Source organism: Equus quagga, chromosome 10 (assembly GCF_021613505.1).
Source record: "Equus quagga isolate Etosha38 chromosome 10, UCLA_HA_Equagga_1.0, whole genome shotgun sequence".
NCBI lineage: Eukaryota > Metazoa > Chordata > Mammalia > Perissodactyla > Equidae > Equus > Equus quagga.
Window position 1 is genome coordinate 19,880,443 of NC_060276.1, and position 15,819 is coordinate 19,896,261.

General features: G+C 44.5%; 1 protein-coding gene across 1 annotated transcript in view; it reads left to right on the forward strand.

Annotated features, from left to right (window-relative positions):
* AIFM1 (apoptosis inducing factor mitochondria associated 1) overlaps positions 1-15,411 on the forward strand; it is a 30,532-nt gene extending 15,121 nt beyond the window's left edge. The window contains exons 6-16 of the mRNA XM_046673589.1: positions 880-970; positions 4,391-4,475; positions 5,143-5,219; positions 6,345-6,453; positions 7,455-7,562; positions 7,901-7,989; positions 9,299-9,439; positions 11,078-11,220; positions 12,668-12,792; positions 14,614-14,810; positions 15,145-15,411. Of these exons, the coding sequence (XP_046529545.1) occupies positions 880-970; positions 4,391-4,475; positions 5,143-5,219; positions 6,345-6,453; positions 7,455-7,562; positions 7,901-7,989; positions 9,299-9,439; positions 11,078-11,220; positions 12,668-12,792; positions 14,614-14,810; positions 15,145-15,216 (1,237 nt within the window). The 3' untranslated portion in view covers positions 15,217-15,411. The remainder of the gene's footprint in view (positions 1-879; positions 971-4,390; positions 4,476-5,142; positions 5,220-6,344; positions 6,454-7,454; positions 7,563-7,900; positions 7,990-9,298; positions 9,440-11,077; positions 11,221-12,667; positions 12,793-14,613; positions 14,811-15,144) is intronic.
* Positions 15,412-15,819: the final 408 nt, after the last annotated feature.

A 15,819-nucleotide genomic window follows, 5' to 3' on the forward strand; every position in this document is an offset into this window, starting at 1 on the left:
CCTACCCACCTCCCTCACCCCCACTATCATGTTCCTTTCTCCTGCAGGATTCGTACTTCCAATTATGTTAGCCATCCCTTAATTAATATCTCATAGTTACTGTCTACTGTTTGAGGCCAAATCATCTCAGGAGCTAGACCTAGTTGTCCATTCACCAGTGCCATTCTGGACAGTTCGTTTGGGTAGATGTGTGAATACCAGCTCCTTGGGCACTCCTGTTGTTTTCACTTTGAAATGAACCTAAATCCAGAACAGAGTTTCTCAACTTTGGCACTATTGACATTTAGGGCTGGATAATTCTTTGTTGCGGGAGTTTGTTCATTGTAGGATGTTTAGCAGCATCCCTGGCGCCTACCCACTATCCACACCAGACACATCCCTCCCCCTAAGCTGTTACAGCCAAAAATGTCTCCAGACACTGCCAAATGTCCCCAGGGGGCGAAATCGCCCCAGTTGAAAACCACTGGTCTAAAATACCTCTGTATAAGTAAGTCGCAACCAAGATTTAGTGGCCTTGGAGACTGACTTTGGAAAATGTTCCTAAAAGTTTTTCATGATGGAAACAATTTTACTAAAGTTATGATCGGGGGGAGGGGGGCCGCCCATGGCTGAGTGGGTAAGTTCGTGAGCTCCACTTCGGCGGCCCTGGGTTTCATTGGTTCGGATCCTGGGCATGGACATGGCACCGCGCTCATCATGCCACATTGAGGCAGCGGCCCACATGCCACAACTTGAAGGACCCACAACTAAAATATACAACTATGTACTGGAAGGATTTGGGGAGGAAAAAGCAGGGAGAAAAAAAAAGAATAAAGCTATGGGGGAAGTTGGTAGCCGTTCCAGGTGCTTATAACGTGTTCTCTGTCTTTCTCTGTCCAGCATATATTTCCAGCCACCTTCTTTCTATGTCTCTGCTGAGGACCTGCCTCACATTGAGAATGGTGGCGTGGCTGTCCTCACTGGGAAGAAGGTGAGCTAGTGGGCTGCTTCCTTTGTCGGGTTCCACATGAGTGCCCACGTGGCCAGAGAGTATGGTGACTTGTACTCCCACTACTATTTACGTCTGTCCTGCCATTGTAGTTCATCAAAGAAGGACTGAGTCATTTTAGGTTTAGTATTACCAGTCTACCCTGCTAAGTATGTCTTCCTTGGGAAAGCACTAATCTCAAAGCTTAGAGTAGCATGCCAACCAAAATTTCCCAGGGAAGTCAAATCATTGGGGACCATGACCCTGAAGCCGTTCCCTCCCCTGATTTGCTCCTCTGCCCTTCCTCCTTCTTCCTATTTTCCACACTAACATTTCTTTGGGATTACTGATGACAAGAGATTGACAAATGTATATTATTCGGGACAGTGAAATAATTCAGGCATAATGTAAAATATCGTTAGACTTTACAAAGGTGAGTGCCTGAGTAATGGGGGCAGTTATTGGAGCTTGTTTGTGGCATCCAGGGAGGGTTTTATTTTGTTGTGTTATGTCTCGGTTTTGTTAATGGGAGGTAACAGAGTGTGTTTGTAAATTAATGGCAATGTTCCAGTAGAGAGGGAAGAGTTATCAGAAGGAGCAAAGCCCAGAGTAGATGAGATCCAGAGCATAAGTGGAGGCATTGACCTTTGATAAGGACAGGCCCACTTCTTCTATAAGGGGACATTAGGCAGAGAAGATGGATGTAGGTTTGTGGATAAGCTGGTAACAGATATTATGTATTAAGTATTCCCTATGTGTAAATAGCACACAGGCCCTGCCCTCTGGGGGCTAACAGCATTAGGCAGAAACATGAACAGATCATCATAACACATAGATGTAGAGTAAGAAAGATATGCGCAGGGTATCGTGGAAATTACTGGGATGCATGCCCAGTATAGTAATAGTTTCAGGCAAGGCTTCCTGGAGGAGGAAGTCTTATAGAATGGGAAATCTTATGGAATGAAGAAGCATTCACGAGATTAGGGAAAAGTGAAGAGCATTCAGGTTAAAAAGAACATCATAAGCAAAAGGCACAAGAGTATGAAAAAGCATGTTTGGTGCAGGGAAACAAGCAGCTATTTCTTATAGGGCAGAAAGTATAGGTTAAGGAGTGGCAAGAGAGGAAACCGATAGGTTATGCAGGGCCTGACCGTGGAGAGCTCTGTCGTGGGACAGAGCTTGAGCTTTATCCCACAGGCTCTAGGGAAGTGTTAATAGGAAGTTAATAGGAAGGAATCGTTAACAGGAAGTAGGAAGTGGAATATCTGTCTGGAGATGTCCTGTGGGCAGTTGGATATATGACTGTGATGCTCAGAGGAGGGGTCTGAAGTCAAATAGAGATTCAGGAATCATCCAGGTACGTGTAGGAGTTAAAACCATGAAGGTGGGTGAGGCCTCCCACAGACAAAAATGTAGTCAGAAGAGGAGTGGGACGAGGATGGGACCCTGGGGAACCCATATTTTAGGAGGCAGGCTTAAGAAGAAGAGTCCACAAAGAAGACTAGGAAAGAAGTTAAAGGGCAGTATGAGGAGATCCAGGACAGGGCCAAGGTTGGAGAGAGTTTCAAGAAGGAGGATGTGATCCATAGAGTTACTGCAACAGAGGAATCTGGTAAGAAAAGAATCGTAAAATGAGCCATTTGATTTAGCAGTTCAGATATCATTGTGAAGTTAGAAAAGAGGACAAACTACTTTTTCAAAAAGTTTAAATGAGAAGAGAGAGATGACAATTGGACAAAAGCTTAAGGAGGACATAGAATCAAAGGTGGGACTTTTAAGATGGGACAGACTGAAGCATGTGAACGGGCTGAAGGTGTAAGATGTCAAGAGAAAGAGTGGGGAATGTGTGGGTGACTAACAGGGGATGGTTCTGGCAGAGAAAGGAAGGGATAGGAGTCAGGCACAGAAATAGAACAGAAAGGACACCTCATCCCAGAAGCTGGAAGAAAGGAAATAAAGTTTTTATTCGGGGATTGGGAGATGGGAACCCTTATGGGAAGCTGAAGAAGATCATATCTAATGGCTGCACTTGTTTTTGCAATCAACTAGGATACCAAGTGGTTATCTGAGAGTGAGCAGCATGGGGGTTGAGTAGTGGGGTTGGATTGAAGAAGGAGCTTACTGGGGACAAATCAAAGGCAGCTACAGAAGCTACTCATCCATCTGATCTCAGTTTATGTCATTGCTTCTGGAAAGCTCGATTTAGTGCACATGTCATACGTTCCTATAGTTACCTGTACTGCCCTTATCAGAACATTCCTCGCTCTTGATTGTAGTGCTTGTTAAGTTGTCTGTCTTGGCTACTAGACTCTGAAGGCAGGGGAGGTATCTTTTTCTCACCCTTCTGCCCCAGCACTTAGCATGGTGCCTGACACATAGTAGATGCTTAATAAATATGTCTTGAATGAATCGTCTCACAGCTAGTAAGGAGTGGAACAGAGACTGGAACCCCAGTCCCTCTGACTCCAAAGTTCAAACTCTTCACCGTAAGAAGGAGTAGGGCACAAGGGAATTAGGAGTGCTGGCAAGAGAACAGTTTGGATGGTCTACCATTGGTCCAGATTAGTTGGAATGGAACAGCCTGCTGGGTAAACAGAGAAAATCAAAAGCAAGTATAGGTGACAGCGGGACTGAGAGAAAGCTGAAAGGATGGAAAATTGTGACCAAAGAGTGGGGTATTTGAGGTAGAAGTAGAGATTCAAGAGAAGATTCTGGATGTGACTCAAAGGAAAGGTACGAGCCAGGTTCTGAGGTCTTCAGTGAATGAGAAGGAGTGACCAGGAGGTGGCCGGATAACAGTGATTTGTAAGGATATAGGTTGGTGCCCCTCAGAGCACCAGGGCCAGGAGGAGTGTGGGTGAATAAGCAGTCTCTACATGTGAGCCCTCCTTGGCGGGGAGCTGAGTTTTAGTGAAGGCTAGAAGTTGGAGAAAGCATCCTGTAAAACGGTTGAGGACGTAGGAGAGTTGTTGACAAAGAAGGAAGGGTTCCAGAGAGCCGAGCAGAAAAGTCTGGCCCTGTTCTCCATGTCCACAAATTGAGCAGGGACCTTGCGACCGTAGAGACTTGCTCTAAAGTTGGCTGCTCAGGAAGTTATGACCACGTGAGGAAACCGGGTCCTGGAAACTGTGGGTACCAGAAACTGGTGTCAGTGATTACTTCAAAATGGTTTCTTGAAGACCACCTTAGGTCAAGAACTAATTCTCATTGGGCTGATGGCTAATGGGTACATAGTTCCTTTTTGGGGTGATGGAATTGTTCTGGAATTATAGAGTGGTGCTGGTTGCACAACCTTGGAATATACTAAAAACCACTGAATTGCACGCTTTAAAATGGTGAATTTTGTGTTATGTGAATTATATCTCAATAAAAGGTTTTAAGCTAATTCCTCTCTACATCTTTCTGTGTGTGTGACGGTACTAGGTAATCCAGCTGGATGTGAGAGGCAACATGGTGAAACTTAATGACGGCTCACAAATCACCTATGAAAAGTGCTTGATTGCAACAGGTGAGTATTTCTGGAGCTGGCTTTCCTCCCTGATACAACTCATTCAAGTTTTAGTATAGAAGGCATTACCTAATCGTAAGAAAACTGAAACCCAGACTCTCCGAAGTGAGTGTCCTCTTGGTGCAAAGCCCGGCTAACTACAGGCCTCTGATCAACAGCCCTTCTGGATTGTCCCTGCTGTTCCTCCCAGTAAAGGCACACATGGGAATTGAAGAGCGTCGCCTTTTTTTTTTTTTCTCTCCCTGCTTAGCCCTTGCCCTCGGCCCTCCGCCCTGAAACCTGAAACCGATACAGCCTCATGGCTTCACTGCCAGTTCCAATCAGAAATCAAGAGAGGAGACTGAGGCAGTTGCTTACACAAACGTAGCTATGCTATCTGCTGAGTCCACGTGAGAACTAGAAGAGAACAGGAAAGCAAAAAAATAGGGCCTTGTGGCCATCTATGGGGAGGGCGGGCCCTTTGAAGAGAGACTCTCAAATCTGCGTCTCAAAGGAAATTGATAAAAGCCTGCTGGGAGGCGGGTTGAAGGAAAACAAAGCCTTGTATCCTGTTGATGCTGCTTTGGCACCAGCAGGAGCACACACCACAGCGCCACCTTTGTAGGGGAGATTGTTTGCGCTAGCTCCTGCTTGTTGGGCTAAAGGGTTTTCCTCCTCTTATTTCCAGGAGGCACTCCAAGAAGTCTGTCTGCCATTGATAGGGCTGGAGCAGAGGTGAAGAGTAGAACAACACTTTTCAGAAAGGTAATTGTCTGCTTTAGTGCTTTCCTTGTGTCGGTTTTGAAGAGGTAGCATAATCTCGTGGTCCCCAAGTACCCCCCGGGGAATTGGGAGATCCTGAGTTCTGTTTATGGCTCTTCTACAGACTTATTATCTGGCCTTGAGCAAGTTTCTCCCTCTCTGCACCTCAAATATCTCACTCAAGGGTTTTAAGCTCCTAGGAGAAAAATACTTTTAGTGTTTTTTATTGCTTGCTATAGTGCCTTCCTATTGCCCTTCCATAGTTGTTTTCTCCTGACATATTTGAGTCATTGGAACTCCTTATAGCCTCTTGGCATTCTTCCTTGCAAGCACTATTATGGAGACTTGGGGGAGAAAAGTTAAGAGTACCTAAGTGAAAAAGGAAGGGATGTTTGCTTCTTAATACCATGCTTTGCCTATGAAAACTGCTGAGATTTTCCAGCCATTCTTATGTGTATTTGAAAAGATTTGTGGGCCTGGCCCCATGGTGTAGTGGTTAAGTTTGGCACACTCAACTTCGGCAGCCCAGGTTTGCAGGTTCAGATCCTGGTTGCAGACCTATGCCACTAGTCAGCCATGCTGAGGTGGCAACCCACATATAAAGTAGAGGAAGATTGGCACAGATGTTAGCTTAGGGCTAATCTTCCTCAGCAAAAAGAAAAAAAAAGGAAAAAGAAAAGGATTTGTACTATCCTTTAACTTTTTGATAGAACAAGGTTTAACTTCAGCACTAGTGACATTTTGGGCTGTATAATTGTATGTTGTGGAGCTGTCCTGTGCATTGTGGAATATTTAGCAGCGTCCCTGGACTCTACCCACTAGCTGCAAGTAGCACCTCCCCATCCCCAGTTGTGACAGTCAAAAATATCTCCAGATATTGCCAAGTGTCCCCGGGGGGGAGGGGGCAAAACGTCCCCCAGTTGAGAACCATTGTTGCTGGAAGGAGCGTTAGAACGGAGAAAGAATTTTACATCAATAACATAGAGGCTATAATTGAGCCACTTTATACAAGGAGCAGATTTTATGTGCAAATTACTGTTGTCAGAGATTTAGCGGAAAATATTTCCTGGTATTATCATCCTCTGCCCCTTTGGGAAATCAATGGACTAAACTGGTGTGATCCTGCAGATTGGAGACTTTAGAACCTTGGAGAAGATTTCCCGGGAAGTCAAGTCGATTACGATTATTGGTGGGGGCTTCCTTGGTAGCGAACTGGCCTGTGCTCTTGGCAGAAAGGGTGAGTATTGGAGAATGACCTCAATTTTCTTTCTCTGGGCTTATCTCACATGCTTTTTGGGGCTCTCAGAAATTCCTGAGATGTATTTGCCAGGTTCAGTAGAAGGAGTTTGATTGAGGTTTATATGGCAAAAAGCTAAGCCCTGAGCTTAGTTCTGGTAAGGGATCCCTTAGTGACCAAAAGACTGTCATCTGAACAACTGAGCAGCAATGCTTTCTTTTCTTTCCTCCAGCCTCTAGGCCAGGACTCATTAGAAATAAAATATTAAGGAAAGTGAGGGGGCTGGCCCTATGGCCGAGTGGTTAATTTCACATGCTCTGCTTCCGCGGCCCAGATTTTCGCCAGTTCGGATCCTGGGCGCACGCATGGCACTGCTCATCAGGCCATGCTGAGGCGGCATCCCACACAGCACGACCAGAAGGACCTACAACTAGAATATACAACTGTGTAACAGGGGGGCTTTGGGGAGAAGAAGGAAAAAAGAAGATTGGCAACAGATGTTAGCTCAGGTGCCAATCTTAAAAAAAAAGGAAAAAGAAAGAAAAATGTTACTAAGATGGTAAGGGCAATGTAAATCACAGAACTGTATGTATGTGAACTGCTGCTCCCTGTAAAAGTGAAAGAATTCCTTCAGACACATGATGGTTCCCAGCTTGAAAGAGATCTGAGTTCCAGCTTGACTGTTTCATGGCAACCATTGTTCTTAATATGATTTTTCAGCTGTGTGAAATCAAGGCATCTTCTCAGGGAAGTGCTTACTATTGAGAGGTCACAGGGCACTTGTGTAAGCCTGCAGTGACACCTGGGCATGAGTGCACTGAGTTCACAGTATGTAGTTGAATCCGGGGACAACAGTCCTGGCACCTGTTGTATTTGCCTTGTGAGTGCCCTCGTGCCCCAGTGCCCCACAAATGGGAAGTCTGGCCTGGGTTGCAGCATTGCCCTCTGTGCAATAAATGGCTTTTGCCTCCTGCTATACCTACTCTCTTCCTTCTTCCCAGCTCGAGCCTTGGGCACAGAAGTGATTCAACTCTTTCCTGAGAAAGGAAATATGGGAAAGATCCTCCCTGAATACCTCAGCAACTGGACCATGGAAAAAGTCAGACGAGGTAGCGAGATCTTCCATATGCTGCCATTCTTCTTCCCTTTGACTTAGGCCTAAGGCAAAATCTGCTTCTTTGGGAACCCCCCTGACATAAGCCATATCACCCAGCAGGTGAAATGTTTCCACCCTTCTCTAGTCAGCCAAGTCCATGTAGGTGTTCTGAATCTGATGTGCCAGGTTCCCGGAAGTGCTGAAAATGAGCTGTGGGTGTAGGTTGTTGGGGCTCCAAGGCTGCCTGCATGCTGATGATTACTGGTTTTATGATGGTGATGCCTCTGGTCAGCTTCCTACTTTTCATGGTAGGCTCCCAGGCTCAGCCTCTGGTCTTGTTTGCCTTCACAGAGGGGGTTAAGGTGCTGCCCGATGCCATTGTGCAATCAGTTGGAGTCAGCGGTGGCAAGTTACTCATCAAGCTGAAAGATGGCCGGAAGGTAAGGAGGGGAAGACAGGCTGCCGGAAGACCTTCCAGCCCTCCCCTTGCCTCATTCTTACTCCTTCATTTGATACTAGTAGATTAGTTTTCTTGGCAACCACCATTAACCTGTCATAATTTTCTGAATGAACTATCCCTCCATTAAAATAAGAATGAGAGCCAGAGTAGATACCTGTGAACCACCTTCCGGTAGCCCCTTCCTGTCTGTGTCACAGGGTTTTGAGACCTTACTAGAGTGGCAGATTTCTGTTCAGGTGATATGGGCTATGTGTGTGTGGAGGAGGAGACTTTATGAAATAGAACTTAAAATCTGTTTACCAGAGGTGAGTTAACCAATGATTTTTTTGTAAAGCCCCAATTCTTTTTTTTATTGGTTTATAACGTTATATAAATATTAGGTGTACATCATTATATTTTGACTTCTGCATAGACTACATCATGTTCACCACCAAAAGTCTAGTTTCCATCCATCACCGTACACATGTGCTCTTTTACCCCCTCACCCTCCCCCAACCCCCTTCCCCTCTCATAACCACCCATCTGTTCTCTGCATCTGTGTGTGTTTGTTCATCTTCCACATATGAGTGGAATCATGTGGTATTTGTCTTTCTCCATCTGATTTATTTCGCTTAGCAGAATACCCTCAAGGTCCATCCATGTTATCACAAATGACAAGATTTCATTTTTGATGGCTGAATAATATTCCATTATACATATATACTGCATCTTCTTTATCCATTCATCCATTGATGGGCACTTAGGTTGTTTCCAAGTCTTGGCTATTGTGAATAATGCTGCAATGAACATAGGGGTGCATGTATCTTTTCAAATTAGTGTTCTCATTTTCTTCAGATAAATACCCAGAAGTGGAATAGCTGGATCACATGGTAGTTCTATTTTTAATGTTTTGAGAAATCTCCATACTGTTTTCCATTGTGGCTGCACCAATTTATATTCCTAGTAGCAGTGTATGAGGGTTCCCTTTTCTCCACATCCTCTCCAACACTTGTTATTTCTTGTCTTTCTAATAATAGCCATTCTGTTGGGCTTGAGGTGATATCTCATTATTGTTTTGATCTGCATTTCCTTAATAATTAGTCATATTGAATCTTTTCATGTGCCTGTTGATGATCTGTACATCTTCTGTGGAAAAATGTCTGTTCAAATCCTCTACCTATTTTTTAACTGGGTTTTTTTTTGTTATTGAGTTGAGCCCCATTTCTTAATGACATCATGTGCAGTTGCTATGTCCATAGGCATATCTAGAAATTGTGGTAATTGACTGAATTATTTCTTTTTTTCCTCAGGTAGAAACTGACCACATAGTGGCAGCTGTGGGCCTGGAGCCCAATGTTGAGTTGGCCAAGACTGGCGGACTAGAGATAGACTCAGATTTTGGAGGCTTCCGGGTGAATGCAGAGCTCCAAGCACGCTCTAACATCTGGGTGGTAAGTGTGCTACAGCAAGACCAGGCGTGCTTCCTTGTCCCTATCCTCTGAGCAGGTCTGCCCGGTGATATGCTAAAGCACATCAGCAGCTTACCCAAATAGGGTCAGAGTGTTTGGAGGCCGAGCGTGGAGAACAGAAACTTGTGAACTGCTTGATTTACAAAACCAGGTATGGCCTCATGCTGCAAGCTAGTGGAAAAGGAAATGAACGTGCGTGTGCCTACAGAAGTAGAGCTCTTCCGGTTCTACTGTTGACGGCCGCCATCAGCATCATCCTGGCGGGTGTGTTTACAGCTTTCAGACTGATCTGCTGTTCCCTTTGCCCCAGCGTGAGTGCAGGGAATGGAGGATGAGGCAGTTTTATAACATTCTCTAGAAAGGAAAATTACTCTGTTTTCATTTTCCTTGACTACTATTTTTGGCTGTTTTTAAAAATCTATTATGACACAAATAAGACTATAGTATGTAGGAACCATGAGGTAATTTCCCCATTGTTAGATCATTGCTAGTGTATTGTGTTTGATTGTGACTCTGCAACTAAGGACATAGGAACTTTGAAGGGTGTTTTTCCTTAAGTTTTTTTTTTAAAGATAAAGTGTACTGGATTTTTTAACTTGTTATGAAAGCAATATGCATAATATGGAAGACACCAACAAGAAAGGGGAAAATCACCTGCAGCAACCACTGATGGTCTGGTGTATTTTTTCCCTTTATTTTCTTGTGCATAGAATTTTTTTCTTTGCTGTAGATGGTCATGGTGAATATACTAGGTATAAACATTTGTCTTCTTCTCTTTTTCACTTAATATTATAACATAAGCATTTTTCATGTTGCTTCAGATTCTGTCAACAGTTTAATGACTGTATAATATTCCATTAAGTGGATTTCATAGTTTATTTTGCCATTGCTCATGTATTGGATTTTTAGGTTGCTTTCGGGGAGTCTGAGTAGGCACAAAGATGAACAAAGGGTCAGAGAGCACACATCCCACATCCTTCGTGGAGCTGGCCTTGTTCACCTCCAGCCAGGGGTTCTGTCTGTCTGCTTGAAACACTGAGCTCCCTTAATCTGTGTCTCTCACATGGCACACGGCTTGTTTGCCTTGCACTGAAGTGAGGAACAATGCTGCACCTTCCTCAGCTGGGTTATACGCTCCTTATGGGCAAGGTCCATGTCAGGTTCGTCTCAGCAACTCAGTCAGTATAATACTTTGTACTGAATAAGTTCTCTGAAAATATTTGTTGAATGAATGAATGAATACTGAAGGACAAAAAAAAATCTTATCTTGGAAAAGATTTCTAGGTAAGAGGCAGTCATATCTGAAAACTGGTTTCCACCCATAGAAAAGAATGTTCTACAGATCATGGTTATTAAATATCCTATCTCTGCTAAGGGCAGAATGAGAAGAAATAGAGGTAAGCTGGAGCATAGAAGATTTAGGTTAGCTTTCTGGAAACATAGAGTAGGTTTTAAAAAAGAGAATCTCAACTGTTTTTGATACTGTAGGTATGATTCTGGCCTGTAGATGAAAAACATTAATTAGTTAGCATCGCAAGATTTTTTGAGCCCAAAAAGTTTATGTTCTGTCTTTAATTTGCTGTTTAATCGTGTGCTCATGTAATGTATTTGTCTCCAAAGGCAGGAGATGCCGCATGCTTCTACGATATAAAGTTGGGTAGGAGGCGGGTAGAGCACCATGATCACGCTGTTGTGAGCGGAAGATTGGCTGGAGAAAATATGACTGGAGCTGCTAAGCCATACTGGCATCAGTCAATGTTCTGGTAATAGTTTTGTACCTTGAGGACTCAACTGGTTAGAACACAGAAGTAATGGAATCAGAGTTATGGTTTGGTTTCGTTGTGGGCCAGTTAGCTTCATACAGAGGAGAAAAAAATCCGTCTCATGTCCACGCATTCTACCCCTGAGCAGCCTTTTTGAAAAAGGATCCCATTTGGCCTAAGTTAGACTAGGTGACTGAATGGAGATGGCATCAGCCCTTCTGGTAAAATAGCACAGAGTTTGACCTACAGTCAATGGTACAAAAGTGTACTCTTAGGTATAGGCAACAGTATATGTTAATTCGCTCTTTCCTGCTACCCCTAATAAGCCCAACATACTGACAAAAAAGGCAGCCCACTCATTTGTAGCCCTTAAAATCAGTGATTCAAGGTCAGGCATATATGGGCAGTTTTCTGGAGAGAGAAAAGTTAGCAGTGGACATTCCTGAGTCCTGGGACTGCTGCTACTCGGCACACTTTCATCTTGTTGACTTGAAAGACGGGGTACGTCAAAAACTTCAAGGTTTCAGAAGCCTCTAAGCAGTTTCTATTGGGGAAATTCTCAACTAGTGGGGAGTACATTTTAGGACAATCACACAGTTTTATGAGTGGGCAGCAAAAACATACCAGATGGATTGCAGGGTCAACCCATGTAAGATAACGCAGTTAGGAAAGAAATAGTCCAGCACTATACAATTATCAGTCAGGTTCCAGGAACAGAATCCAAGAAGTCATGGCAGACTGTTCCCTGAAGACATCAGCACAATGAGCTTCTGTGACCAAGAAGACAACAAAATGTAGAGTACCAGAAACAGAACAGCTCGAGTAGCCTAGATGATTCCAAAACGATGGTGTGTCTGTGCTGCAAATATTCTGTGAAGTTCCTAGCATATTTAGAACAGCGTGATGATGAGAGCAAAGGTTTCCAAGAAGAACAGTTAAAATCAAATGGCCAAGTGGATGAAGGTGCCTCTTCATAGAAAGCATTCCAGCCTTGAAAAAAGAGGGTTAAGAGGAAGTAGTATCAGTTAATGAAACCATAAAATATCTCAGATTCTGAATTCCATAAATATGGAGCACTCTTTAAAGCTTCAAAAAGGCAGTTTTAGGACTTAAAGGAAGTTAAAGGAGGGTAGTGAACAGTAAATGTGGGGAACCTATCACACCCCAAATAAAAGCATGAATACATTTAAGAAAGTGTAGATCATTTTATAGATATGTGATTTGTATAATGGCTTCTTAAGGAAAAGAAAAGCTGCTTGGGGTAATCATGCTTTCTCACAATTGTCCCCAGATGCCCTAGCAGGCAACAGATCAGTTTGGCGTTTTTCTTGTTTCACATACCAGATTCTTTGGTTGGCATGAAAGTGTGGTGTCTTAGAGAAAGTGTTCTACCCTGTCATTCTTTACAGTTCCTTGACAGAACAGCCTCTTCTCTCTCCTTCCTTAGGAGTGATTTGGGCCCCGATGTTGGCTATGAAGCTATTGGTCTTGTGGACAGTAGTTTGCCCACAGTTGGTGTTTTTGCAAAAGCAACAGCACAAGACAACCCAAAATCTGCCACGGAGCAGTCAGGTAAGGAAGCCCAATCACTCCTCTTGGGAGAGCATTGAGAAGCAGTGGTCCAGCTTCTCCTGCACAAGGGGTTTCTGTATTGGCCAGAGAGAACTGTCAGTGAAAGCCTCTCTTCATCTTGTGCTTTAAAATAAACCAAAGCCGAAGCCCTCACTCTTTAGTGGTCTGAGAACTGGCAAAATCAGGTATCCTTGTCAAAGCGTAGACTCAGATATTGTGGGTGTCCATCCTAGACTCTGGACAGTGACTGGCTCAACGACTCTGTTGTTTAGTTTATCTCTAGGGAATAGGAAGACCTGCATGATGAAGAAAACCTGAACATTTTTAGAGGTTTTTTGTTTTTTGTTTTTTTTGGCTTCCTGCTAATCCTAAAAACTAGGCCTGAGCGAGACTCAGTTTAGGACCTGCTGTCCTCCATGGGCCCTGGACAGTGAAGAGCTGGGCTGAGCAGTTCCTCAGCTGCCTCGGATTCCATTTGTCAGATCGTAAAGCCAGGTTTTCTTTGGATGGGAGGCATCTCTCTCGGAATGAACTTCTCTCCCACACACATCTTTTTCATTAACTCCTAGGCCTATTCTCTCTCCCTTCCATGACCTTGGCTGAAGTCATTTAACCTCAGTGTCCTCTTGTCAGAGACGTTTCAAGAACAGATTGTTTTTTAAGGAGAAAGCAAGACATATGGAAATGTAGGTCTTTTTCCTGTGTAATCCAAATGAATTATATATACTGACTCCTTAATTCTGACCTCTCCTGGGAAGTGTATCCAGGAGGGGGACCCAGGGGCTTATAAACTCCAGGTCACCACTCTGTCCACTGGGCAGTATTACTTGGAGCCTGATTGTTCTCAGAAGACAAGGTACCTCCTCCCCATACTACCCCCTCCCCAAGAGGAAACACCTCCACTATGCTTTTTCCATATGGAAATGCCTTCTCTTGCTTTGGCCAGTGTCTCTCTAGCAGCGCTGTCCAATGCAGCTTTCTGCTATGATGGCAATGTTCTATCTCTGCTCTGTCCAACACATCAGCCACTAGCCGCATGTGGCTATTTAGCACTTGAAATGTGGCTAGTGCAAATGAGGAACTGAATTTTACATTTTATTTAATTTTAATTACAATAAATTAAATTTGAATTAATTTTAATTAGAATAACTATATGTGGCTAGTGGCTGCTGTACTGGACCCTACAGCTCTAGAATGTTTCTCAGAGGACAAGAGCAAGTCTTCTGCAGTTTGAAGAAATCCAGACACCAGGAAATATCCACAGCATAAATTTAAAATGAGATAGTAAGGGCCTGCCTGGTGGCGCAGCGGTTAAGTTCGCACGTGCCCTTTCAGTGGCCCGGGGTTCGCCGGTTCGGATCCCAGGTGCAGACATGGCACTGCTTGGCAAGCCATGCTGTGGCAGGCGTCCCACATATAAAGTAGAGGAAGATGGGCACAGATGTTAGCTCAGGGCCAGTCTTCCTCAGCAAAAAGAGGAGGATTGGCAGCAGATCTTAGCTCAGGGCTAATCTTCCTAAAAAAAAAAAAAAAGAAAGAAAACAAGTAAATGAATAAATAAATAAAATGAGATAGTAAGGGAAGGAAGTTTTGGGTCAGACTGACCGAGTGCCCGTAGCTGGCAGGGAAGAGCTTTTGTTGGCTTTGTCAATGGAGAGGGGCTGGAGAAGGCCAATGTTTATTGAGGGGGTGTAGAAAAACAATCATCTAGAAGCAGATTGAAGCAGGTGTTGAAGGACACTTGCCTTCTAGAATTTCCCAAGCTCATAACATCTGACTGTGTTTTGTTTTGACTTTGTTTGTTTGGGGGGTTGGCCACAGGTACTGGTATCCGATCAGAGAGTGAGACAGAGTCTGAGGCCTCAGAAATCGCTATTCCTCCCGGCAACCCTGCAGTCCCCCAAGCCCCCACCCAAGGAGAGGACTATGGCAAAGGTGTCATCTTCTACCTCAGGGACAAGGTGGTGGTGGGGATTGTGCTGTGGAACATCTTCAACCGAATGCCGATAGCAAGGAAGGTAAGTGCCTGTCAGAGCTCTTAGGGGAACATGGGAAGTGTGAACCAGAAAATGCTCCCGTGACTTCCTCAGGTGCCCTGCTGTGCATTGTCCACCCAGGTCAAATGGTGCCTGAGCAGAAGAAAGGTATGGCTTTGGCTCAGGAATGTGTCTTTTTCACTCAGGACTTGGCTGGGTGGCCTGGGAGTTGGCCAACACTCATTTGGGGTCAGTAGAAGACTGCTCCCACAACTCCCTCTCAGTGTGATGTGGGGCCTGGCCCAGGCTGACACTGTGTGGCCCAGCCCGAGTGCACACGGAGTGAGTTGGTGACCCCTGTTATTCTCTCCCTCAGATCATTAAGGACGGTGAGCAACATGAAGATCTCAATGAAGTAGCCAAACTATTCAACATTCATGAAGACTGAAGCCCCTCAGTAGCGGAAGCAAGCACTTCACCGTCCCTGACAGCAGCTCGGATGGGTAAAGGAGCATTTTGTATTCAGCAGACTTCCTCTGTGTGTACGAGTGTGAATGATCAAGTCCTTTGTGAATATTTCAACCATGCAGGCAAATTCTTAATGTTCACATCACTAAATAAAACCTGATTCTTCTAAACTAAATTCTCTTCTCTTTGAGGGGGAGTGGGTGGGTAAAGGGAGGAAAGCTGCACATATTAGAGAGCAAGCAGAGTGGAACTCCTACCGAGGGTGTGATTTTTGTCGGCCTTACATTCCCTGCTCCACACTCTGCACTGCCTTCCGTTCCCTGAACTCTCTCGCCCCTCCAGCCCTCTCTGTACGCACCAGCAGTGGCCTCTGCCCATAGCACTCGACCCTTCTCCGCTCCTCTGGGGAAGCTCCTGCTCTCTGTGAAGACTTTCCTGGCCCTTCCAGGCCTGTTCCCTGTTTATATAGCTCCCTGCTGCTCTGCGGCTTCCTGGAAGCCAGAGCCATGGCTTTAATGTCTTGCTCATGGTTATATCTCCAGAGCTTAGCACAGGGTCTGGCTCACAGTAGGTGCTTAGTAAA